Raw genomic sequence first — 25,243 nt, 5'->3', positions numbered from 1 at the left:
TCTACAAACTACGTGTATAAAAACGAAAAACATAATTTATGTATACCCATATCAAAAAAAATTGGTAACAAAATTAAATTTATAATTGAAAACATCAGGAAACAATCTTGCGTTGCGTGCTTAATCTCAATACTGAGACTATGATACCAGACACTACCTCTACTACTTTCTGTTTTGCTTCCAAAAATGTAAAAAGAGTCGTTCAAAATATCAAATAACTATCTTTCTCAGATAGAACAAGCACAATATATGGTCATGCTTAGACTTATTATTATTATTATTATTATTATTATTATTATATTATTATTATTATTATTATTATTATTATTATTATTATTATTATTATTATTATTATTATTATTATTATTATTATTATTATTATTATTATTATTATTATTATTATTATTATTATTATTATTATTATTATTATTATTATTATTATTATTATTATTATTATTATTATTATTATTATTATTATTATTATTATTATTATTATTATTATTAATATTATTATAATATTATTATTATATATAATATATATAATGTAATGATTTAATGTAACGAAAACTATATTCTAAGACGCTTAGAAGCTGAAAGCGTTTGAAATTTTTATTTATATATATATTCTTTATACTTTAAGAAATTGTATTTGATTTGATTTAATTTTACGACCTATCTTTTACGAACTACATCAACAAAACCTTATGTAAATTAACAGTGAAAGCTAATGGTCTTATGACAATTATGTCGAATGAAGAATTTTACATTCAACTAAATAATTATATGTACTATTTTAAGCTTGGTTGTAGTTTTAAAGAGGTTCAATACCTTTAATATAAAAGAAAGTATGTAAATATAACGATCACTAGCTATGTCAGTGAAGATCTGTCTTCTTTCCGTTCGTATGGCATGACAATTATGTATCTCTATAAATCTGTATCTGTATTATGTATCTCTGTAAATATGTATCTCTATAAACTATGTATTTACTTATATATGTAATTATTTTCAATTCAATTATGTCATACTGTTTGTGACATATTTTAACACACATATACATAATTTAATATAATTTATTTATATTTAAATTTATATTTAATTTACACGTAGATTTATTGTGACTTAAATATTGAAGATCATCTAGAAACTTCGTGATCAGCAGAGCAGAGTAATGGTTAATTGTAATAAAGTATAATAAATTAAAAAGTATATAACTATTTTTATAACCGTTGCTAGTAGAGTAAAAGGATTAGTTGAAAAGTATTTAACAGGTAGAAGGAAGCTTTTCGACCCTATAAAGTATATATCGTTAATCAATAGCCAAGTCGATCTGGCCGTGTCCGTCTGATGAACGTCGAGATCTCCGAAACTATAAAAGCTAGTAAGTTAAGACATGTAGACTCTAGTGAAGCCTAGGTTACTCAAATTTGTTTCAGAACTTCACATTTTTGATCATTTTTTTTAATTTTTCTTTTTTTTATTTGTTTTTCAAATTTCTATCGGTGTGCCAAATTATTTTTTGCCACTTTCACTGTAACTCCCAAGACTGCCACGCCCTCAGTTTTGAAAAATGTGTTGAAATCTGTTAACTTTATTATTTGTCTTTTCAATTTCTATCGATACGTCTTCTCTAACGCCCACAACCGCCATAACCCCCACAACCGACATAACCCCCACAACCCCCACAACCGCCATAGCTCCCACAACCGCCATAACTCTCACGACCACACTTTTGAAACATTTTATTTGTTTCAATTTTATTATTTTTTTTTCCAATTTCTATCAATGTTCCAGAAAATTTTGAAATTTCTCGTTCGCACCTACACTAGCTGAGTAACGAGTATATGATAGTCAGGGAAATCGACTTTAGTGTTAGTTATATATGTAAATAGTATAGTATAGTATTTTTAAAAATATGGGTTGAGAAACGGCGAATCTTGATATTTTCTATGATAAATTTCCGATCCAACATTCTTCTATTATTTTATGAAGTCTTTTGGTTTAATTTTAATTCGGAAATTTTCCCTTCCCTGCTTTCAAAACTTTTGGTTAAGTTCAACAGAGTACAAAAAGGGCATGCTAATTCTCTGCTTTAACAATTTTAGAAGAGTATTTTTACCTGTAAGTATGCTTAAGCCCTATAAACATAGGGAGTGAGGAATTTTCATAGACCGGGCAAATAACATTTGGACCTTTGAGTGGATTACCACTGGCCCATTCCGCTGATCTGGTGGTAGAATATGCATTCCACTTCAGCACCGAGCTGCGTCGCCAAGCGGTTCGAGGCAACATTATAGTCGTACCTGCCTTAAGACTGTCGAGCAGAGAGCGATAACAGGTACGCAGGTGAGTGAGCAGAGAGCGTCTATCCGATCGAGCCGACGGCTCTTTTGTCGCGAGCGAACACCAAGTAGACATCGCTCAGACGCTGTTGGCCAGATTCATTTTCCAGAAAGACGTCGTCGCGTAGACAAGCCTGAATTCGTAGCGGGCGCCAGTGAGACGACCACGGTGGCCATCGTCAGTTCAACCAGGGGACACGGAGCAACCCAGCTGCATTCTCCGGAAGGGGTATAGAGCTCCGCAGCGCGTGCGCACAGTGATAGAGTGAAGGGAGTTCCGCGACCAGAACCCCACGACGCCATATTTGTTTTCCAAGCGTTTGCTTGTGTGTGTGTTTTTCAGCGAGTGTGCAAGTGTGCGAGTGTGAGGGCAAGCTTTGCCAGTTGCTAATGAAGTGCCTGCCCCTCGTAATCTTGGTTCGATTGTGAAAATTCGAACAAGATTTGCTAATAATTATTGATTGATGCAGTTTTCCAGTGACGTTGTATGTGCGTATACTGTCACCCCGCTATGGACGTGTGTGTGTGCGTGTGTGCCCGTGTTTGTGTGAACCCGATTGAGAACGGAAGCCCTGGTGTGAGCCAGTGGCTCTGAGTGCGCGGCGCAAAATATCCGCTTACCTAAGCGAAAAAGTTCTCTGGCGTTGGCCTTAGAGCGGTACCTGAGCACAAACACAGCTACAGTCGCAGAAATACCTGCGCATACGACACGAACGTGGCCAGCACACAAAGCGAAACCAGAAAATCCACATTTTTCGACCTGCTCTCTGTGCAGTGCCTTTCCTCTCTTTCCATCGCGCTCTCGACTGGAACGATACACCAAGCCCAAAACCAACAGCTTCAGCTTTACGTGTTTGTAGGTACATTACGTAGCTGTAATGGGCGACTCCACGCCCATTTGCCGATGCCGAGTACTTTATTTGGGCAGTGCCGTGCCCAGACAGAGCAAGGATGGGCTGCAGGGCATCCAGGAGCCGCTGCGTAGCCTCTATCCTTCGGAAGGAGCGGTGGGCGCCAAGGGCATCGACAGCTGGCTGAGCGTCTGGTCCAACGGCATCCTGCTGGAGAACGTGGACGAAAACCTCAAGCAAATCACGCGCTTCTTCCCGATCGAGTCGCTGCACTACTGCGCCGCCGTGCGCCAGGTGCTCATCCCAGAGCGCGGAAACGCCCACCCGGAACCAAAGTTCTTGCCTCTAGACTCGCCTTTCGCGCGGATGCCGCGCGCACAGCACCCACCCATCTTTGCTGCCATCCTGCGGCGCACCAGCGGCATCAAGGTGCTTGAGTGCCACGTTTTCATCTGTAAGCGAGAGGCGGCCGCGAATGCGCTAGTCAGGTGCTGCTTCCACGCCTACGCCGACAACTCGTACGCCCGCCAGTTGGAGACGGGCGGCGGCGGTAGCGTCTACGGCACCTTAAAAAGCGGTGCAGTGAGCAAGTCCAGTGCCGACCTGACCAGCGTCGGCCTGGCTAACGGAGTCGGAAACGGAGGCAGCAACCACCATCTGGCCCTTTCCGCCCAAGCTGGGTGGAGATCGCGGGCGGGCAGCACCACGACGCTTAATAGTTTGGGCCGCGCTTCGAATGGCCACGCCAATGGATCAGCGATAGGCATGAATGGGGGTAGCACCGGCAGTGCGGCAGAGGGCTATACATCCGTCAAGAACTGTGAGTACTTTTGCTTCATATTATATTCTAGATTCGTTAAAAAGTATGGAACAGGCAGAAGGAAACTTTTCCGCCCATATAAAGTATTATTGATCAGGATCAATAGCCGAGTCCGTCCGTCTGTCCGTATGAACGCCTCGATCTTAGAAACTGCAAAAGCTAGAATGTTGAGATTAAGCACTCAGCTTCCAGAGACTTCACCGCAGCGCAAGTTTGTTTCCGAATATTGCCACGCCCACTCTAACGCCCACAAAACTGTCACGCCTACACTTTTGAAAAATGTGATATTTTTTTATATATATTGTTAAGTTCTATAAATTTGCCAAACAAAATTTTGACACGCCCACAAACCGCACAAAACTTCACGCCCACACTTTTGAAAAATGTTGTGATATTTTTTTATTTTTTTTTATATTTTGGAAATAACCATAAGTTTGCCAAAAAACGCTTTTGACCATATAGAGTATATTGTATATTCTTGATCAAGAGTTCGTATAAACGTCGAGAGCTCGGGAACTGGAAAAGCGATGTAGTATTAGAGGTATATTAGGTACGATTAGACATGCAGATTCTACTGACGTCTATGCTGCGCAAGTTTGTTATTTGCCAATTAATCATTTGTTTTTCCAATTCCTGTAGATATGCAAAAAACTTGTTGGCCACGATCACTCTAACTGCCCACACTTTTTAACATTTTCTGTGATTTTTTCATCTTTTTATAAAACTTGCAAATTTTAATCGATATGAAAAATAAAATACCAATTTTTACCGATGTGTCAAGATAATTTTAAAATTTTCCCTCATATGAGTATATGAATGTATGGATCTAATAGTTGAGGAACTCGAATATATCGTTTTCCCTTGTCTGATATGAAAAAGTATTTAATTTTTCTGTCGGATTTTTGAAGATTGTAAAATACTTGTAAAAAGTGGACATAAGTTTATTCGGAAATAGCCAACAAGACAGAAGTCTAAAGGCAATTCCGCGATCGAAATAAAACGGCGGGGTTGAAACGGAGTTTCTTATCTATAGGAAAAAGAAAACTTTTTACTGTCTACTGTCCGCAGTCTACCGAACACTTTCCACTCATTTCAATTTTGTCTATTGTGACCAGTTGACAGACTGACGACGCTAAGGCTTAGCCATGGCACAACTTGGCTGTTTCTCCAACCATCGGTTGTAGTGCGGTTGTGATAATTACCATGCAAATTGCTGAATAAGAAGAAAGAAAGCGGCACTTTGCTTCCGAACATTCTAAATTGTGCGATCTCTAGCGCAGCATTGAAATTTGACTTTCGACTCAGATTAACCTGCTGGCTATTGCCACATTTAAAAGTTAAACGCTGTACATATTAAATCAGTACTACTGATATGTAAATTTTTCTTAAAAAGCTTAGTCTAGATAACGCCGGATACGAATGCGAGTAATAATAATGAAATACCGGTCAAATATATCATATTCAGCTATAGCTACATACTCGTATATTATTTTAAACGTAAATTTAACTCGGCTACCTCTTGACTGTGTACCCGAATTTATGCTTATTACAAGCAATACCATATATACCATATTACCATATTTGGTAATTGACAAAGCAGTTACTTCATCAAAACCGAAACAAGCGACTTGCAGTTAGTCGTCTGCGATTAATAGGCTTCTTAAATCTAAACTATCACTGCGTGCTTGTTCCTGGCCTTTGGACCCCGGCACATCCGCTTTTGTGCCAGTCGGCTGCGATCTTTTCCCACTGTTCTGTTCAGGCACCAACAAAACTTAAAACGGTGTAGGGTCGGACTGAGAAAGCTGGGCCGGTTGGTTCGGGACCGTACATTCATTATACACATGCAAGGGACTTCAGAGAGTGAATAAGTCGAGATGAACGCGTGAGAAGATTTTATATTCCGCAAGCCGATCCAGTGGAAAGTCGGTAAGTCGGTAGGGAAGTGTGAGCCTCAACAAGTGAGAGGGTATCAGAGAGGATCGACCCAGTGTGAGAGTGCTGCTGTAAAACTCTGTCGAGATTGTGATGAAATCTGTTGCTGAACAAGCTCATCTTCGCTTGACAGCGTGTCTGTGAGAACTTTCTATTCATTAACATTTTTAGTATTCCACCGGCTGTATATATTTTCGTTATTGGGGCTTTTGTTAAAATAGCGCCTATTTTTTTAATAACGACAGAATATAGATGTTTAACACTTAGAAAAATTATAAATGAAAATTCATTGAGAATCGAAAAAAAAAAACAAAACATGTTAAGAACATTTGTCTTGACTATTGTAGGCATACCGCTTGATATTTTCAATTCCTTTCTTTATAGATTTCAGTCCAGTAGATATTTTGATATCTACATTATATAATCACTGTGGATACTGTTATTATATATTATTATATATTGTAAAATTGAAAATCTGCTTCGATCATAATATTATTATTTAATAGTAAAATACCATGCTTTCTATACCTCATTCTAAGAATTGATTTTGGAGAAATGGGAGCGAAAATAAACATTTTGAAAATTGGAGCTCTTGGTGAAAAATTGAACGGCCTTTATGAAATGAAAGAGTTCTGTCCTTTCCTGTCTGCCTGTCGTTCTGTATGAAATTATTGTACAAGTTTTAAAAATCGTAGTTTTGCGGGAAAACTATCAAATATACAAGATCTGCACAAATTTCCGTCAGCGTGGTCTTTCGAAAATTACAGAATTCTCGTAGCATCGCGATAGCAATTTTGATCTCCTCAGACCGGTTTCGGTAAAGGCAGAAACAACTTTAAGAGCATATTACGATAATCGTTTCATTTGGAGTTGATATATTTCAACCTGTTGCAGCTATGCAAATAAGCTGACTGCATTGGGTGCACGAAAAAGCAAGATGTAGAAACAAAGACGGGACACATTACCAAAATCCAGTCGTAGTTGAATGACTACGTAGCATGTAGCAACCGCACGACAGCATTTTTGCGAGTTGGAAACCACATTTCGATGGAGTAATTGTAATATCAGAACCGATCGCAAAGCTCTTGAAAAAGTTCGAGCTGCCGGCGTATCGGTAAGATTTCACACTTATTTCAGTATTTCAGGCATTTCATGTGTGACCTACTTATTGTTCCGACCAAACAGGTCTTGACTGTTTCAAGACTCACAGAGTCCACATAGTGACGAAGCGCACTAGGAAAGTATGCGAAGTCTGCTTCTTTATATAGACAAAGAAACCTTCAGCGGTTTTCCAATGCTAACGGGGTATTTACCAACCAAAAACTTAAAAAATTAGGGCGTATGCAAATGTTGGAAACTACATCATCCACAGCAAACAATTCTTGTTAAAATACTCATTGATTGACACCATTTGTAAAATCCGATGCTTCTTTTAAAATATATTGCCTAACAAGATCTTGGGGAATCTTGCAAATTGTAAATTTTTGTCGTTTTTTTTATGTCTGCTACAAAACATTATTTTAAAGCGAAGTAATACCACTTTTTTATTTTACCGAAGAAGTACAGTACTTTAGTACTGTAATTTAGTACTTTAATTGTGGAAACTACCTTTAATGGAAGCTTTACACAATTTGGTCGATAATAATTTCGGAAAAAGCCAACACTTTTCAAAAGTGTGGGCGTGTCAGTCCTAGGCGGCCTTTGGGCATGGTAACGTTCTGAAACAAACGTCTGCATGTTAAGTCTTAACTTTCTAAATGTTATAGTTCCAGTGATCTCGACGACAAAAAAGGCAGATAGACAGACGAAAGAACGAACAGACGGCTAGCGATCATTATACAGAAAATATTTCATTTTTATACCCGTTACTCGCAGAATAAAAGGATATACTAGATTCGTTGAGAAGTATGTAGAAGGCAGAAGGAAGCGTTTCCGACCAGAAATATATATATATTATATATGAACGCCTCTATCTCAGGAACTACAAAAGCTAGAATGTTAAGATTAAGCACGCAGCTTCCAGAGACATATATGCAGCGCAAGTTTGTTAAATGATGTTACCACGCCTCCTCTAACGCCCAAAGCTGCCACGCTTTTACTTTGAAAAAGGTTTTGAACTTGTTTCATTTTTTTGTTAGTTTGAAACACACTTTTAAAAAATGTGATAATTTCACGTTTTTATAAATCTTGTAAATTTCTATCGATTCGCTAAAGAACATTTTGCCACGCCCACTTTAACACTCACAAACCGCACAATCCCACACTTTAAAAAAATGTTTGAATATTTTCGTTTTATTATTTGTCTTGCCAATTGCTATCGTTATTTTAATAACATTTTGGCCACGTCCCTTCTATTGCCCACAAACCCACCAATACTGACACGCCCACAACTTTGAGACAATTAAAAATATTTTTTGTATAGGGTTTCCCAATTTCTATCGATTATTTCTCATTTTCACTCCCACAAGTTGAGTAAAGCGACTATAGTGTTGTCTGTTTTTAGTTATCGAGCAAATGTATTTCATACATAGTCGTGTAATAGCTCACTAATGAAAGATTTGTATTTCCAAAATAAATAAAATTTTGAAGAAAAGTCAGCCAATCCACCGTCTCAAAAATACTTCTCTCTTCACTGGACCGTTTTTGCAAGTCTACCTAAATCATTTGATCAGGGTATGGTCGCTGCTGTTGTATTGGTCACTGTTCCGAAATTCCCATCTGGCGTAGTTGACCTAGATGCCGCTAGCAGCTGCACATGCGTCCCTCCATCGTAGGAACCCCAACTTTGAAGAGACAGAGTCGGAAAACTGCAAGAAAACTGCAGTGGACAGGTTAGACCCGTTACTCGTAGAGTAAAAGGGCATACTAGATTCGTTAAAAAGTATGTAACAGGTAGAAGGGAGCGTTTCCGACTATATAAAGTATATATTCTTGGTCAGGATCAATAGGCGAGTTGATCTGGCCATGTCCGTCCGATTGCTAAATTTCTAACGAGTAGAAAATCTTTTTTCCACGCCCACTCTAACGCCCACAAGCCGCACAAACTTGTCACGCCCACACTTTTAAAAATTTAAAAATTTCTTTTCATATTATTCTTTTTTTACCCCAAATACTACCGATTTTCCAGAAAATGTTGAAATTCCTCGTTCGCACTTCCACTAGCTGAGTAACGGGTATCTGATAGTCGGAGAACTCGACTCTAGCATTCTCTCTCTCGTGGAACCACGCGAACAGTAATAAAAGACAAAGGAGAAAAACATTTGAAAATGCTGGTCCAAGTTCTTGTTGCCAGCTCGTTTTCTGACACTCCTCTTCCGACAGAGTTGTAGGAATTCGGTACCGATATTTGGCAAGCCGAAAACCCGTGGTATTTGGAATCGAGCAGCCTATTGAGACGGCAATCAACTGCCGAACCTATCCTGTTCCCTTCCTCAAATATTTTCACGCACGCATGCGCATCTCGCTGTTTCTCGGAAAGCTAGTGAGAGTATCTAATTTACTTTTGGTCTGCTTCCACCGATTATGATGTAAGTCCAAATAGATGGCAGCCGCGAAAGACGAGCAAACAGCAGCGGGGAAAGATTGTTGCAATGCAGATATATGCCCAAGTTTAATTGGAAAAAGTCGCTGTGGAAGAGTAATTTACCTTCAGCAAACATGCTCGATTTATGAAATTAGAGGCAAGATTTAATTAAATAATTAGGAATTCGTCGGATTTCCGCAGTTATTTACGCAAATTACATTCCGCGAACGGTAAAAGTTGTGCCTATTTCCTAAACGGTAAGGCGAAACTACCGGGCAAAGCTTCCTGCCAAGTTAACTATGGTCCATGGGTAACTCACTGGTCCATAAATACATAAGCTTCCCAAAGCTTGGAAATACCAATGTAGTTGCTCCTTCGAACGTCAACTCTTATGAAAATATATTTCTAAAGGCACACATTGATTTGGAACTATGCAGTAGACAACAAGAGAATTTCTCTTGCAAAACAATTTAATGCCGGCTAGATGACCAGTTTTTCCACAGAAGGATTTCTTGTTAATTTACAAATTTTATAGCGTAAAAGATCGCTTCCCAAGCGGGGGCTCTCGTTTTCAGAGCCACCGAGTCTGGGGGTCAATAGTCCCAGGCCAAGCAGGTTTCGCTTGCTAGCTTATGAGGTAACAGGGCCCAGCAAAAGCCCCTGGGTAGACAGAAAAGCAAGACCTAGAGGAATAAGCCGCAGAAAACGTTGTGGAGCCACAAAAGACACTTGCAAAGTGGCTCTCGGCGTTGTCGCTGGTCAAACTGAGCCAACTTGGGCTGGGCCATCAACATGGTCAGTGTATAGAGCGAATGGGGTGATCGGGTTCGATTCAGGTTTAAGCTGGTGCCGGCTACGCTGAGACCGGACAGTTGCAGGTGTAGCTACACTCAGGTTATTAAATTCCTGTTATTTATTACAAAACCGTTGCCTCCATGGCCTAAATGCGCTTCAGTGTGAGTATCTGTTCGTAAGTCTGGATTTGTGTCGGGTGACAAGGCGCCAAGTAACCCGGGAGATGCCAGTCGACCTGTTCATTTGAATGCCTCTGACGTCTTGGTCTTGGTCTGTGGTCTTGGCCCACTTTGTACATGAGGCGGATTAGCTCCGCTCAGTCGATGGAAAGCGTTTTGGCTAATTTATATTCGATTGCGCTGACTCAGCACTTTGCCTTTTTCGTCAGCCCGAAAGGTAAGACAAGTTGATATCAATCGACAGCGGGCAGCATTCAACAGCCTTGAAGGTGAGGAAATCTTACCAAGACGACTCCCATTCATATGTTTGTGTGCGAATGGAAGTTTTTCATTCGTATCTATTTTAGGTGTAAGTAAACCGGTGCAAGATATTCATTTTATTCATCGCCAACTAAGTTGACAGTGAACTATGCTTTTCTAGGCTTGAGTATGCAACATTTAAATATGAATTGAATGGGTGATACATTTTTAATTAAAGCAAGGCTTTGTCTATAGATATTAAGAATTCTGAACACCGTTCATAGATAAGTCGCCCTAAATAATAATAATAATAATTTAATAATAATAATAAAATAATAATAATAATAAAACTAAGCCGTACTAAAATAATGTGTGCGGGTAATGCGTGTCCCGGGCTAACATGGATCCAGTTAACCTTACAACACATTTGGGAGCTGAGAGTGTGCCCCTTAGATCTTTGTGCTTTGAAGTAAATTAAATTGAATTAAATTCCTAACTGAATGTTGTTACATTTTTCATTTTCTCTTCAGTTTACGATAGCAGCGCCGACCTCAACGTCACAGTCGATGACGGAGATGCGTCTTACAACGGCGACGAGAATCATAAGGTGTGGAATGGGTCGCAGGACCAGTTGGACAGCATCGGGCCATTAGAGAGTCCCTATGAGCTGTTTGCGGGAAACACCTCCACCCTGGGAAGGCCTCTACGGGCGCGTCAAATCAGCACGCCCATAGACGTGCCACCGCCACCGGTGAAGGAAGAGCGAAAGACAAAGCGGGACAAAAAGTCGACCAAGTCTAGCGGCAGCCAAAGTCTCTCCGGCACCCTGATCCGGCCAAAGCCCATACACCCTGCGCCGCTGCATCGCTCAGGATTCCAGGGGCCGTCCGGACCTGGCAGCATGACATATGGGCACGTTTCTGGCCATGGCCCTCAAGCCGCCCGTTACCATACAATTAGTCATCGCGGCATTCCACCGGGTCCACCCAGCCACCTTTCCCACCACCCGCCACCTCACCCCTCACAGCATCAGGTCCATTTGATGCACCACCCCAACATCGGGGGCCTACCACCCATGCAGATCCCCGTGATGATGCCGCAACAGTACGCGACTCTTCAGCCGTCGCGCTCAATCGGCAAGAAGAAAAAAAAGGACAAAAAGAGTGGCACGGGCGGAGGTGGAGGAGTGCCCGTGGGCATGCCTATTGTACCGCCCATCTACGCCTTTCAGCAACAGGCCATGGGTGTTCAACCTTCCCAATTGGTACAGTCTCTCATCGGAGAGACGCGACCGCTGGGCCACTCCAGCCGGAAGCTGGCGGCATCAATGGGCAACGGTCTGGACGACTCCGGTAACTCTGGTGCCGAATCGCCATCCCCAGGCGGCACTGGCATCTACAAGGTGGGTGGTACAATCAGGCTTGCAAATATTAACTTTATTGTCTATTAGGAAATCCTACATATGTGATCAGAAAATACATGCAGTATGTAAATATGCTTTTACTCTCCTCTTCTTTATTTGGTGATAACTATTATTTCTAATTTCTAAAATTTCTATCGATTTGCATAAAAACTTTTTGCCACAGCCAAAAACTGACACGCCCATACTTTTAAAAAATGTTTCACTTTTTGTTTTTCCCCAATTTCCAGAATGTTGAAATACGTGAGTAACGGGTATCTGATAGTCGGGGAACTCGACAATAGCATTCTCTCTTTTTTTTTGTAAATGTGTTCTAGCTAGCTTTTGATAAGCAAACCATGCCTGATTCAACATTAATTATAGTCTATTTATTATTTTTTGCAGCGCAAAGGACACCTAAACGAGCGAGCCTTTAGCTACTCCATACGTCAAGAGCATCGCAGCCGAAGCCACGGATCGCTGGCCAGCCTGCAGTTCAATCCGCCGGATATAAAGAAGGAGCGTGAGATCGCCCAAATGTTGGCAGGTCTTGACCTCACTGATGGCGAGCGACCCATGGGACCGAACACACTACAGCGGAAGCAAGCCATGACAATGTCAAATGGCGGGGGACATGGCCCGGGACCCAGTCAGCATCCTCACGCCCATCCTCCGCATTCACATGCCATCTACGGCCCACTGGGGCCTGCCAGCAGCTTCGGAAAGCCGCGAAGATAGGAGTTGATTGGGTTGATCTGCGCTCCATAATTTATACAAAGATTACGCAACGTTTGGCAATTGGAGTCGTCTAACCATCCTTGATGTACACCAGATTGAGAATACAATGGCTGAATATTTTATCGGAGCTCTGGGAGTGCAATCCCACTCGGAAACCAACTCTACATAAATGAATATTTGTGCCTTATTAGGTTTATACTTAAAGTGTGTGCGCTCGCTAGTAACCATAAATCCACGAGATACCATATATCAACCATTAAATAGTACTGTAGAATATATTGATATGAATACCCTATCCAACAATGTAACGGTCACAACGTTCTTTCGCCTAAGGAAACGCATCCCTGACGTATCCGACGAGTCGGACATTTATCCCAAATCGTATAATTACCTGTATGCTTTCGAATATGTACAATAAATACCTACAATAAAACGTTAGCATATTAACAGAGTACGGCCGTAGCCAAAAGCTAATTTTTCCTCACTCTCAACCTGGCTTTTCAGACCTATTAGCATGCCAGCTCCGATCAGTCGGTTCAGCTATACCCTCACGTCACTCACCCTCCATGGAAAATACCTACAGAGATACCCAGTTTTGGCAAAGATGTATTTTTGCAGTCGTACATATCCCATGCCACACATACAAAACTAAATTCAGCCGAGCTTAGATGGGAGTGCAAATACAATCTATCGCACTGATTAGCATACGAATGAGCAGCGAGTTCAATGTGACTGCTTAAGAAGTCTGGCTGTCTCGGGTCTGGCCAGTGGTACTCCAAACGTAAGCCAGCAAAGCTTTTAACCGGGCCTAAATATGGGAAAAGCCGGATTGAGCTTTTTATAATGTTTAACAAAATATTTGTGTTTCTCGTCGCCCATAAGTCCTATAGAATAGGGCTGGCCTGAACAGGCGGCTAATCAATTCGAGGTCAAAATAACTTTGCCGTATTAAGATTACGATGTTCAGTATAAATCATTTTGCAAGTCATGGCTACTATAAGATTTACATAAACCGTTAAACACCTCGCCTAAGCTCACTTTTTTTAGAGCGGCTTACCATATAATTAACATTACCATATAAATCCATATAATCTAATAATAAAGCTCTACAGTACAGAGCTCTATAGACTTATCTTATTGTGAGACTGAGCAGTTTGCTCACTTCATAGCCCTCGACACTCACTAGACTTGAATTCCACTCACGACTTGGCTGAAAGCTACGACGTAAACTGTAGACTTACTTCTTTGCAAGTGTGTGCGTTTGCCTAGCGGTGTAGTAGTAGCCTGACTACACTTTATTGACAAACTCGTTGATACTTTTCTCCGGTGCTGCAAGTTTTGGGCTTGGTTTGGGTATCGCCTCCATGTGCAGAGTCTGTGTGTGTGATTGAATCTTTGGAATGCGGACAATCCGGTCAGCATTATTTATAAAGCCGATTAGCAAAACTGGGTAATGTAACCGGTAAGAGGAGGAGCGGTCAAAAGCTTGAGGCTCAGTTAGAGAATTTACAGCGGAAAGACTTCCGGAAGGTAAAACATACAAATTATCTTAAACTTAGCTTAAGATCTAAAACATGAACAGATTCAGAGAAAGTAACGACTACTCTGTTAATAAATTACCATCTGAATACACATTTCAGAAAATAAGAATTTAATTCCAGCATTCATTTGTTTAATACTTTAAAGCAAAATAAATATTTTTAGAAATAGCGACATTGTTGTAATTTAATTCAAAGTAAGTTGTCCACGTTATTTTGATAAGTACAGAAAAAGTTTGTCTGTCTCTATGAAAACTTTTAAAGCTGTGTCATATGGAAATCTTTTTAACAAAGCTTTCGTGCTCATCACTGCGGAGTCCACTTAGTGACGAAGCGCACCAGGAGAGTGTATATGAAGAATTAAAAGCAAGAGAGAATGCTATAGTGCCCAAGCTACTGAACATTTTTACATTTTCTGGAATATCGTTAGAAATTGGAGAAAATAATATATAATATAAGGAAAAATATTTAAAATTTGCCAAAAATTTAAGAGTGAGAATTTTGTGCGGTTGATTGAAATTTATAAGGCATATAAATAAATGAAAAAATGTCAAAACATTCTACTCACATTCTACTCTAAAACTGGCACGCCCAAACTTCTGAAAAATATTTTACTTTTGTCATTTTATTATTTATTTCCCCAATTCCTACCGATATTCCAGAAATTTTTCAAGTTTCCACTAACTCAGTTGAGTAACGGGTATCCGATAGTCGGAGAACCCGACTATAGCATTCTCTTATGTTTTTAAATAAATCTATCAAATCAGTTAACTCTAAGTGCACCTATGATTAGGAATATTCAATTTTGGAATGCGAACATTTATTACGTTTTATATACTTGTTAATGTAAAATGTGTGTTTGATTAATTTCTATGTGCAATATACATAATCAGATTCCTAAATGACTAAAATGATGGCAAGTGTTTACCGGCCGAAGCGCATATGTCCGTAGTCATCGAACTGATCATCACCTCCCCTTTTGCCAAACCGCATGTGACCATAATCATCAAACCGCTTAGCTTTAGTTCTTTCGTCATCATTATCCATGAGGAGATCCAATTCAATTGGTATCATTGGCCGAGAAATAAGCGGTACTCTCCGACCGAAGCTAATTGTTTTTTGATTACGCCTGTCCCCGAATCGAGAGATTGATGGTCCAACTAAATTCGCATTGGGCTGCTCGGATTCCGCACCCATTTTTGACTCCAATTCCTGTAGTCGACGATCCTCCTTTGAGATTTGAAGACTAGTCGTCTGCGCCGGCACCTGCATCACCACTAGGAAGAATAAGGCTAATGCCCAGAGTGGCATAACCAACGTGGCGAAGTGCGTACATCTTCTAAGTCCCATGCTTTACTATGCTCTTAGCAGACTGGTAGACAGCTAAGTTGGCGCTTCCTTTTTATACGATTGCGGTTGTGGGCCTCCTTCTCGCCTGTTTAATATTCCGTATCCGCGGCTGTCAAGGATTGAGTGCTTTGAGGTGTTGAAAAAACAGAAATTAACTTTGCCCTATGGGCCTTGACTTGTGATTGACTTGATTGATTAAACTAACTTTGATGCTGTCCTAAAAGTAATTGAATTCGCGGGCATGCCTATAAGAATTAGGTATGATGAGTAATCGGCTGCATTAGGGCGTTAGACAATACACTCGAAGGGTTCTCTGAAACATTCAAAATGTCAGGGGGCTGGTAGTTGTACCCGACAAACAATTCTAAATAAAAAGCGTATTTCCAAGGTGAAATGTAATTCATAGAGAAATATTAATTGTTATAAATTGATAATGAACTTGCTAGCAAAGTAGAGAGAGCTGGTAAATTAACAAACATATTCAGAAGCAAGGTTTTTTTTAATTTGTATAGGTATTAGGGTAAAAACTTTTGTAGGTATAGGGAATGTTTCCAACCCTATAGAACTCTGATTTTTGATCACAATCATAAAAATGCTTACCCAAAACACAATTTTTGCATGTTCATTCAGGAAAAATACCTAAAAATGGAGCCATTACCAACTTGCCCCCAGTTTTAGAAAAATGTACCCTAAAATGTGAGCAGAATATTCCTTACTTTTACGATGAACTTTCTTGAGTTCTTAATTTTATCGTGATTTGTCCTAAATATAGGCAGAGTGTTTCTTAATTCTATGGAAACATCTCCAAGATAAAGATAAAATATAAATCCATTAAGATTAAATTACAACTGCCTGTTAGTTATGTAAATGAAAATTCAAAAATGCTTATATACCAGTTTTACATTGGGGAAATTAAATCGAAAAGAAAACAATCGAATGACTTTTCATTAAAATAAACAAAAAACACATAATAAAATTTTAAGGAAATATGTACAAATATTATTAACAAATTTAGCTAAAATTTAAAAGCCTCCTCACAATTTCTAAGACCCTAGAAAAACACGAACGATATTGGCGAAAAAATTATGATTTCCGAAGCAAATGCTACGTTGTCGCTCTCAGTCGGCGAGCGCCTAACCAAAGACATTAGAGTAAATCTTTGGGTAAGAGTAACCATCGTAAGAAACTTTAAGTTTGTGACATGCAGAGACAAATTATGTAGGTAGATAAACGGATTTCTTTTCTTAAAGACACGCGTCCTTTTTCTAGGAGTCACTTGCGATTTGATTTTTGTAAGAAGCAGACGCAGTTTTTATTGAGTCACAGTTTGGAAGAAAATGGTAAGTCAATTATTTTAAATTAAATTAAATTAAATGTTTAATTATTTTTGAATTTACTTTATGTATTTTCCGGGTAATGGATTTATTTTATAAGCAACAACAAATACAACTCACATAAGGGATAATTTAAGGTACATTTTTTTACATTTTTATATACATTATACTACTATTTTTTTAGAAGTTAATTAAACATTTAGTCCAATTCTCCAACGCAACCAAAACGAAGAAATACGCAGAAAACACCCAAAGTATATATGTATTTGTATGCTTACATTTAAATCCTATGCATAATTTAAATAATAAGTCGAAAAAATACTTTTTTAATAATAATAAATTAATGATGAAATAAGTTTTATAATTCATTGTTGAATGCATTAAGAAAATGGGTTAGTAACTAACTTTTAAATCCTATGCATAATTTTAATAATAAGTCAAATGAAAAAAATGCTTTTTTAGTAGTAAAAAAAATTAATAATGAAATAAATTTTATGATTCATTGTTGAATGCATTAACAAAATGGGATATGAAAAGCTTATAAAATGGTGATGTAAAAGCGATGGAAATTTCACTATTTAAAAAAATTAGTGGGGATTTAGTGATTAAAGTGTAATAAAAGAGCAATGAATCGGGAAATGATTTGCCCGTTAAAATGCGCATAAACAGAAGTAATTGAGGGTGATGACTTTGCGCTGTTTTAGCGGTGTATATACCCGTCACACGTACAGTAAAAGGTTATTCTAGATTCCTTGAAAAGTATGTAACAGGCGTCTCTTTTTTCTTACTCGATAGGTATTATCGATATTAATTGATAGCTTTCAATCACATTTTGTCGACTTGTTACTTCGAGTCCGACAAAGACTTCAATCGCCAGTTATCACTTGGGAGCGGTATCGTTCGTTCGGAACAAACAGTGTAGCGAAAAGACGTAGCCGTCGATAAGATTTCAATAAAATAAACATAAAGCAGTAAATTAATTTTAAATGTTAATGGTCCAAAACGGTTTTAAATATGGTCGGAATACTTAGCTCTTTTGTGTTTATTTTGCTTATCCACAATAACTTTGCGAAAAACATTCTTGTCGAAGAGCTTACAAAATGGACATTAAGAAATAAAACCTCCTGTAAGTGTCCGGTAACTTGTCTGAAGAGTCTTCTTATTACTCGTAGAGTCTGACGCCCATATGCTAAACATATTCATAAATGATATTTTGTTAAGCTTATCAATGTTTATCTACGTTCCAAAGACTGTTAGAATCAGACTTAATAGAAACCTATTAAAAGTTAGCTAAAAGTTAATTGCTGCTTGCATATTTCTCGCACTCCATTATCTGAGTAAAAGGTATCCAATAGTCGCGGCACTCAACTATGGCGTTCTCTCTCGTTTTATGCTGTGCCCGAGTTTCTACAGAAATATGTGTAGCAAGATAAGACAAAAACAGCTTCGCTACCTTGACGTGTTGATAGCAGTTGTATACCCGTCTAATTAATAGACAATAAATACAGCTCACTATTGAAGCAGTGATTTACCAGTAAATAAAGATGTATGAGTTCTATCGCACCATTACCATCAGCCCTAAGGATTGACGTGCCGCGCCTTCCAAGCGGAGTGTACACAGCGCTTAAGGATACCTATGGAGACTTGCTAGAAGCAGGAAACGATGTATCCTTGCAATGGATAGCCAACCAATCGTGGATTTACAGCACCAGCTTCAACAGTGGGTAAACCAGTGAGCCTAACCGTTTTAATTGCCTTTTTATCCCGGTCCCGATCCACAGGCCATGAATTGGGTCACGACAGTCATGCAAATCTTACGCTCCACGGAATCGATACGGTTTCCAAGGTACACTTTAATGGAGAGCTTCTTGGGGAGACGGACAACATGTTTGTCCGCTATTCCTTCACCATTGGCCACTTGCTTTTGCCTAGCCCTAGCCAAAACATCTTGGAGATTGAGATCCTTTCACCCCTACAGGAGGCAAGTAAGCGTGCTCGAGAACTTGAAGACTTGGGCGTCGTTACCGGGCCGATTAGCTGCCCACGGGCTCGCGGCGATGTCGAGTGCCATCGAAATCACTTACGCAAGATGCAAATGAGTTTCGGTGGCGAGTGGAATCCAGCCGCACTTTCCTTAGGCATATGGAAACCAGTGGTAGTCGAATACTATGCAGTAGCCGTGTTTCGCGATGTTGAAGTTGCCATTAAACGAAACGATTCTCACTGGTCGATGGATTGCCGCGCCTTCCTCAGCACACATACATCACAGGATTTTTATGCCCAACTGGTGGTTTATGCCAAGTAATCGTACAGAGTCGTTTGATTTAAGCACAAGACTAATTCGGTTTACTTTCAGCGAGCTTTTAGATGATCAATATGTCCTTAATGAGCAATTGGTTCCTTTTGATTCGCCAGTGCTAGAATTTAAAATACACATACCCAAAGTAAAATCGTCTCATAATATATATAAGTCTTCGAACACATTGCCTAATTGACACCTTTTCTAGGATCGGGTTATCTTGTGGTGGCCCAATGGCTACGGAAAGCAAAAACTTTATCCAGTCCTTTTTTCAGTAAAATGCTATACCAGCAAAGATATTCACACACTAAGCTCACGCTCAGAATCCCATAAGCTATTAAAGATTGGCTTCCGCACCATAGAGTTGGTTGAAGATGAAGACCGTAAGTATCCGATATATTTTGTGAAAAATGTACTTTAGGTTGATCATCTCAGGAACTATAAAAGCCAGAAGATAATGACTAAGCATGCATATTTCAGATATTTAGACACTGCTTAATTGCCTCGCCCAATCTAACGTCCACAACTTCCCTAATTAAATGTTTTTTGTTTGTTTTCAATTGTATTATTATAATATTTTGTGTAAATATTATTCCTTAATTTCTAACCACTTTCACAAAATTAAAAACACGACACTACACTCCACTTTAAAAACACTCGCTTGAACAACACTCCAAACGCTGGTTTAGGACCCTAAAATCCTTGAACTATTTATATAATGCAAAATAAGCCCATTTAATATAAATTTATTGTTACGACTATTTGAAAAATGACTCGCTCTCTCAGTAGCCTAAACCGTTATTGAAAAGCGGAATCGCAGTTTCTCTCGAGTATGCTCGGTAAATTACCAAAAGCATGTGTTTGGCTTTGAACTCACCTCAACTTCTATCGATATTCAAATTTCTATGGCACTTCCACTAGCTAAGTAACGGGTATCTGATAGCCAGGAAACTTGACTATAGCGTTCTCCCTTGTTTTTAATGTATCTCTCTAATTTCTATGGATATCCTGTAGAACAACACGTCACTCTGACATCCATGACTTAAAAATCCCTGTAGGTGATGTTTCGGTAAAGTCTTCTTTTCAAGGACCTAGACTATAACGTTTCTCCTTGTTTTTTGGTTCTAATCTTATTGAAAGTAGAAATTGGAAAAACCTTCTTTTTCCGGGTGAATGGCCACCCCATATTCATGAAAGGAGCGAACTATGTACCAGCCCACACACTTCCGGAGTTATCGGCTGATGCTGATGCGGGTAAGTACGCACCTAATGCTTGAAGAAATTAAATTGCTTATTATTCTTAATCCGCTTCAGTCACCTATTTGCTTAAGGCCGCACACGAGGCCAACATGAACATGATACGCGTTTGGGGTGGCGGCCTTTATGAGTCGGATACCTTCTACAACTTAGCGGACTTTTACGGGTTGTTGGTGTGGCAGGATCTGGCGTTTTCCCAAGCTGCATTCCCGCTAGCAAATGACTTTGTAGCTTCTGTGTGCGTGGAGATAGTACAGAATGCACAGCGTCTTTCTTATCATCCCAGCTTAGCCCTAATCGTTACCAACAATGAGATTAAGCTATTTCTGGCGAACAACAAATCTGATTTTGGCGAAAATGCCACCCGAACGGAGAGCGATTATAAAGCCTTCTTTATTGACACAATTATTCCAAAGCTAAAAGTTATCTCTCGAAAGGATTTCAGCCGTCGCCCTGACCCCGTGGCCTCTACGCCTTCGCTAGGTGACCAGGAGTCTGGCAAAAACCTCTCCGACAACCCACAAAGTTTGAACTATGGCGATGGTGAGTCTGCTCTTCAGATGGTTATCAAATATTGCATACTCAAAATTCAGCAGAGCAAGGAGACAAATTTTGTTCTTAATTTGGCTGTTAGCGGAAAAATTATTAGTTATATTTTTTACTTTTAAAGTATAAATGCAAAATATGGCAGTTCATGAATTTAACTCACATGGGAATCTTTGTTATTTAGCTTCAAAGGGTTTCATATATATGGTCCAAATTAACCTATTAACAAAATATCCGAATGTAAATTATCCGAATGTTTCTAAAGCATTATTAAAACGCTTATTTTTGTTGGCTATCATAATAATAGTTGGTATATCGTCGACCTTACAAATAAATTAAATTTGTATCGCAAGCTTACAAAAACATAATTTTTAAAGATAATGTAATGTCACTTAGTGTGCAATCTTAGGGTATCTTATAGTCGTGGCATTCGACTAAAACGTTTTCTCTTTATTCCCGTTACTCGTAGTGTAAAAGGGTATACTATTGAATAACATGTGGAATAAAGCGTTTCCGACCATATAAAGTATATATATATTCTTGATCGGGATCAATAGCCAAGTCGATCTCTGACTGCATTCTAAACAATACTGCTACGCCCACATTTTAAATTTGTTTGTTCGATATTTTTCTTGCCAATTATTAATAACCCAAATATTTTTTTATTTTAGTGCACTTTTGGGACGACAAGGGTTTTAGCCCTGAGACGTATCCTCACGCTCGATTCGTTTCGGAATTCGGTTACGCTAGCCTTCCAATAAAGTCCACGTGGCAACGGGCACTAGGGGATTCCGCAGATGATGGCGACCATGAAATTGCAAGACTTATTCGAAGCCGTCAGCACGATCCTAAAGGATTCAATCCAATACTCCAATTAATTGCCTATCACCTTCCGTTTTTTCCGCAGAATTGGGACGAAAATATCGATAAGTTCATATATTTTAGTCAAGTTGCACAAGCCATGGCGACTAAAACAGCGATGGAAGTGTTTCGTAGCCTTCGCACAGGAAACCATACAATGGGCGCTCTTATATGGCAGTTAAACGATGTTTGGGTGGCTCCAACTTGGTCCTGCATCGACTTCTACGGAAACCCTAAGCTATTATACTACTGGGCCGAGGAACTTTTAGCCCCAACAAGTGTTATTGCTCTGTACGACAATAACTCATACAACCTCAATATCACGCTTACAAGGGAGGACTTCTCCGAGCAAAGGGACTCGCAGTTATACTATGTGCTGGTAAACACTTATCTATGGACGGACTTGATTGCCAAGAAGACTGTAGCTCGCGCTTTTGTACTGGTGAGAAACACAAGACATGCTATTGCCAATAATATCATATACCAAGAACTCAATTTACAGGGCTCCAACAGCCTTGAGTTACGGCAAATACCTTTGGAATACTTGCTGTACGAAAAACATTTGAAGGAAGAACTTTTTTTAGAAATAATTTTGGAGGACGAATACGGCACCTCAGTGGCTAGAAACTTTTTTTACCCTGTGACCTTTAAAAATATTATTGGCATTAAAGATCCAGAACTAACAGTGAGTAACCACCATACAGTAGAACAATTTATTTTAAGCCACTTTTTTCTGAAACCGAAAATATTTTCTATTTACTTTTTACAGCTAGAGGTTACAGGTCAAGACTGCAAAGCGGCAACATATCCTTATGCAAATAGTTTTAGTTTGCGCATCACTGTGAGATATCCGGCTCTACTTGTATACCTTCAGCTATCACATCCGAATTATGTCAAGGAGCGGCACAAGTTCTCGGCAAATGGCTTTACTCAAACCCAGCCACAAAAGACGATTCACCTAGTGTTTGAAAGCGATTTAGAGTGCATGACTTTAACTACCGATCACATAAAAGTTCAAACGATAAATCAGTATTTAATATGAACTAAGTTTTACTAAGTCAAAATGGCTGCATATATAAAATAAAAAATATACCTATTGCTGAACATACTTAAAAAATCGATTTTATTAGGAACCGCAGGCCTTACATGTTATATTAAAAAAATCGAGTCGAGTTCCCGACGTTCATACGGACGGACATGACAAAAATTAAACGAGTATATACTATATACATATACTATATAAATATATACATATATATATGTATATAAAAAATGAAAAAATATCACATTTTTAAAAAGTGTGGGTGTGACAGTTTTGGGCGGCTTGTGGGCGTGGCAAAATTTTTTTGGAAAACATAGAAATTTACAAGATATACATATATATACAAAATGAAAAAATATCAAAACATTTTTAAAAGTGTATGCATGGAATTTTTTTCTGTTTGTGGGCGTGGTAACATTTGGAAACAAGCTTGAGCTGCGTCTATGTCTCTGGTTGCTGCATACTAAATCTCCACTTTCTATCTTTTAAAGTTCTTGAGATCTTGACGTTTATACGGACGAAGGAACAGACAGACGGACATGGCCAGTTCGACTCGGCTATTGATCCTAATCAAGAATATATGTATGTATATACTTTATATGGTCGGAAACGTTTTCTTTTGCCTTTTATATACTTTTAAACTTATTTAGTATACCCTATAAAATATATCTATAAAAATATATCCTGAGAATTATTGATTTTAATATTTTTTGGGTTAATTAATGGGTACCGCTTAAAACTATACTTCAATATTATTTTATTACAAAAATACCTCTGGTTTTAGCTTATTTTTAATTTTATTTCAAAAATGGAAATATTATTATAATTTGTTGTGGGAGTTGAAATGGGCGTGAGGCGAGCATTCGTTGCAATAGCGTAACAAATACGAACTTACTAACTATTTTATACCCCGTAATATTTTTCATACGAACGGACAGGCAAACAGAACAAAAAATAAAGTTAGTTTTTGGGGGTGAATATTCTTCAGCTATTTAAGATTAAGAGTACTGTCTCCATTAGCTAAAACCATTCCAAAAATAATTGATTTCAAAATGGCACGAGGTTCTAGACGACACCTGTAAAACATATATTTTACGATTTTTCATAGTATCCACTGCAGGACAAGTTTTTGCACCGTTTGAAGCAGTGTAAAAGGTATAGCAGAATCGTTGAATTGTTGGTAATAAATCAAAATAAATCTGCATAACATCTATAAAAATTATATTTGAAATTCTGATTTCTAAACATTTTTTAAGAGCATAGAAACGTACAGTTAAATTATCGTTCATTATCTGTTGCTGCGTATCGAATAAGTACATTCTCATGACAAAAGTTGACATCAGAACAGTATTTAGTACTATAACTTTAGGTTTAGTTAGTACTGTATATTAAAGTATATATATTCTTGATTAGTATCAATAGCCGATTTTGCCATGTCCTTCTGTCAGTTCGTATGAACGTCGAGATCTCAGGAACTATAGAAGCTATGTTGAGATTAGACTCTAGGGACATTGACGTAGCGCAAATTTGATAAATGATCTTGCCACAGCCACTCTAACGCCCATAATCCGCACAAAAGTCAATTAAATTAAATTAAATTAAATTTTGTTGCATTTTATTAGTTTTTTCCCAATTTCTACCGATATTCCAGAAATTTTTAAATTTCTCGTTCACCTTCCACTATCTAAGTAACGGGTACCTGATAGTCGGGGAACTCGACTTAGCATTCTGTCTTGTCTTTTACCTCGCAAAGGGGTTTTTGTTTGACACTTATACCAAAGACTAGAATAATTATTCTAGTGTCTTTGCTTATACACAGGCTAAAAGAAACTGACCCAAAAATAATATACCATGATCAGCCATATATTTATTGGCCTGTTCAAGTGTCACAGTATTCACAAAAAATTTGGTATTATTTTTGTTTAACGATAGGGGCTCACAGGCTAATCTAAAAAACATAACTATTAAGAACTCAAATCTATACATGGACATTGTAATTTAAAAAATGGAAACTAATGCAATAGTAGCTGCTGTTGCTGCAGCATTAGTAAACAAAACGCGGCGGTCTATCGAGACTGTTCGATAGCTTAAGAAATACATAAAATCACATATTCTTGAACGGTATTTAGTATTTTTTGGCGGCTTGAATACTACTGCTACCAAAGAATTCGACAAAAATTTTGCCACCAAAAAT

General features: G+C 38.6%; 3 protein-coding genes across 4 annotated transcripts; 2 read left to right on the top strand and 1 right to left on the bottom strand.

The window, feature by feature from the left end:
- The first annotated feature begins 2,308 nt into the window (after nt 1-2,308).
- LOC6552015 (protein pygopus) lies at nt 2,309-13,284 on the top strand. 2 transcript variants are annotated; one of them, XM_001978744.3, is made up of 3 exons: nt 2,309-4,013; nt 11,216-12,087; nt 12,490-13,284. In XM_001978744.3, exons 1-3 carry the CDS (start codon nt 3,221-3,223, stop codon nt 12,820-12,822), a joined length of 1,998 nt encoding a protein of 665 aa, XP_001978780.1. In that variant the 5' UTR covers nt 2,309-3,220; the 3' UTR covers nt 12,823-13,284. The 2 variants fall into 2 exon arrangements, with proteins under 2 accessions (XP_001978780.1, XP_026839687.1); XM_026983886.1 differs by lacking the exon at nt 2,309-4,013 and adding an exon at nt 10,442-10,662.
- Nucleotides 13,285-15,163: 1,879 nt separating this feature from the next.
- Nucleotides 15,164-16,623, bottom strand: LOC6552016 (drosulfakinins). Its single transcript, XM_001978745.3, has one exon. It carries the CDS (start codon nt 15,708-15,710, stop codon nt 15,285-15,287), a length of 426 nt encoding a protein of 141 aa, XP_001978781.1. The 5' UTR covers nt 15,711-16,623; the 3' UTR covers nt 15,164-15,284.
- Nucleotides 16,624-18,321: 1,698 nt separating this feature from the next.
- Nucleotides 18,322-23,088, top strand: LOC6552017 (beta-mannosidase). Its single transcript, XM_026976167.1, has 7 exons — nt 18,322-18,764; nt 18,826-19,346; nt 20,432-20,597; nt 20,658-21,143; nt 21,818-22,449; nt 22,510-22,692; nt 22,777-23,088. The coding sequence occupies exons 1-7, from the start codon at nt 18,593-18,595 to the stop codon at nt 23,047-23,049; spliced, it is 2,433 nt and encodes an 810-aa protein (XP_026831968.1). The 5' UTR covers nt 18,322-18,592; the 3' UTR covers nt 23,050-23,088.
- Nucleotides 23,089-25,243: the final 2,155 nt, after the last annotated feature.

Source organism: Drosophila erecta, unplaced genomic scaffold (assembly GCF_003286155.1).
Source record: "Drosophila erecta strain 14021-0224.00,06,07 unplaced genomic scaffold, DereRS2 tig00000000-arrow-pilon, whole genome shotgun sequence".
Classification (NCBI taxonomy): Eukaryota; Metazoa; Arthropoda; class Insecta; order Diptera; family Drosophilidae; genus Drosophila; species Drosophila erecta.
This window is presented reverse-complemented; position numbering and strand designations above follow the sequence as displayed.

What these genes read in the sequence shown, in the direction of transcription:
- LOC6552015 (XM_001978744.3), top strand. Translation starts at nt 3,221, where the DNA reads ATGGGCGACTCCACGCCCATTTGCCGATGCCGAGTACTTTATTTGGGC. An exon ending in CTATACATCCGTCAAGAACT is followed by an intron (nt 4,014 to 11,215) that starts GTGAGTACTTTT and finishes TTTTCTCTTCAG; the next exon opens with TTTACGATAGCAGCGCCGAC. An exon ending in GCGGCACTGGCATCTACAAG is followed by an intron (nt 12,088 to 12,489) that starts GTGGGTGGTACA and finishes TATTTTTTGCAG; the next exon opens with CGCAAAGGACACCTAAACGA.
- LOC6552016 (XM_001978745.3), bottom strand. Translation starts at nt 15,710, where the DNA reads ATGGGACTTAGAAGATGTACGCACTTCGCCACGTTGGTTATGCCACTC.
- LOC6552017 (XM_026976167.1), top strand. Translation starts at nt 18,593, where the DNA reads ATGAGTTCTATCGCACCATTACCATCAGCCCTAAGGATTGACGTGCCG. An exon ending in ATCGGCTGATGCTGATGCGG is followed by an intron (nt 20,598 to 20,657) that starts GTAAGTACGCAC and finishes AATCCGCTTCAG; the next exon opens with TCACCTATTTGCTTAAGGCC. An exon ending in TTAAAGATCCAGAACTAACA is followed by an intron (nt 22,693 to 22,776) that starts GTGAGTAACCAC and finishes TACTTTTTACAG; the next exon opens with CTAGAGGTTACAGGTCAAGA.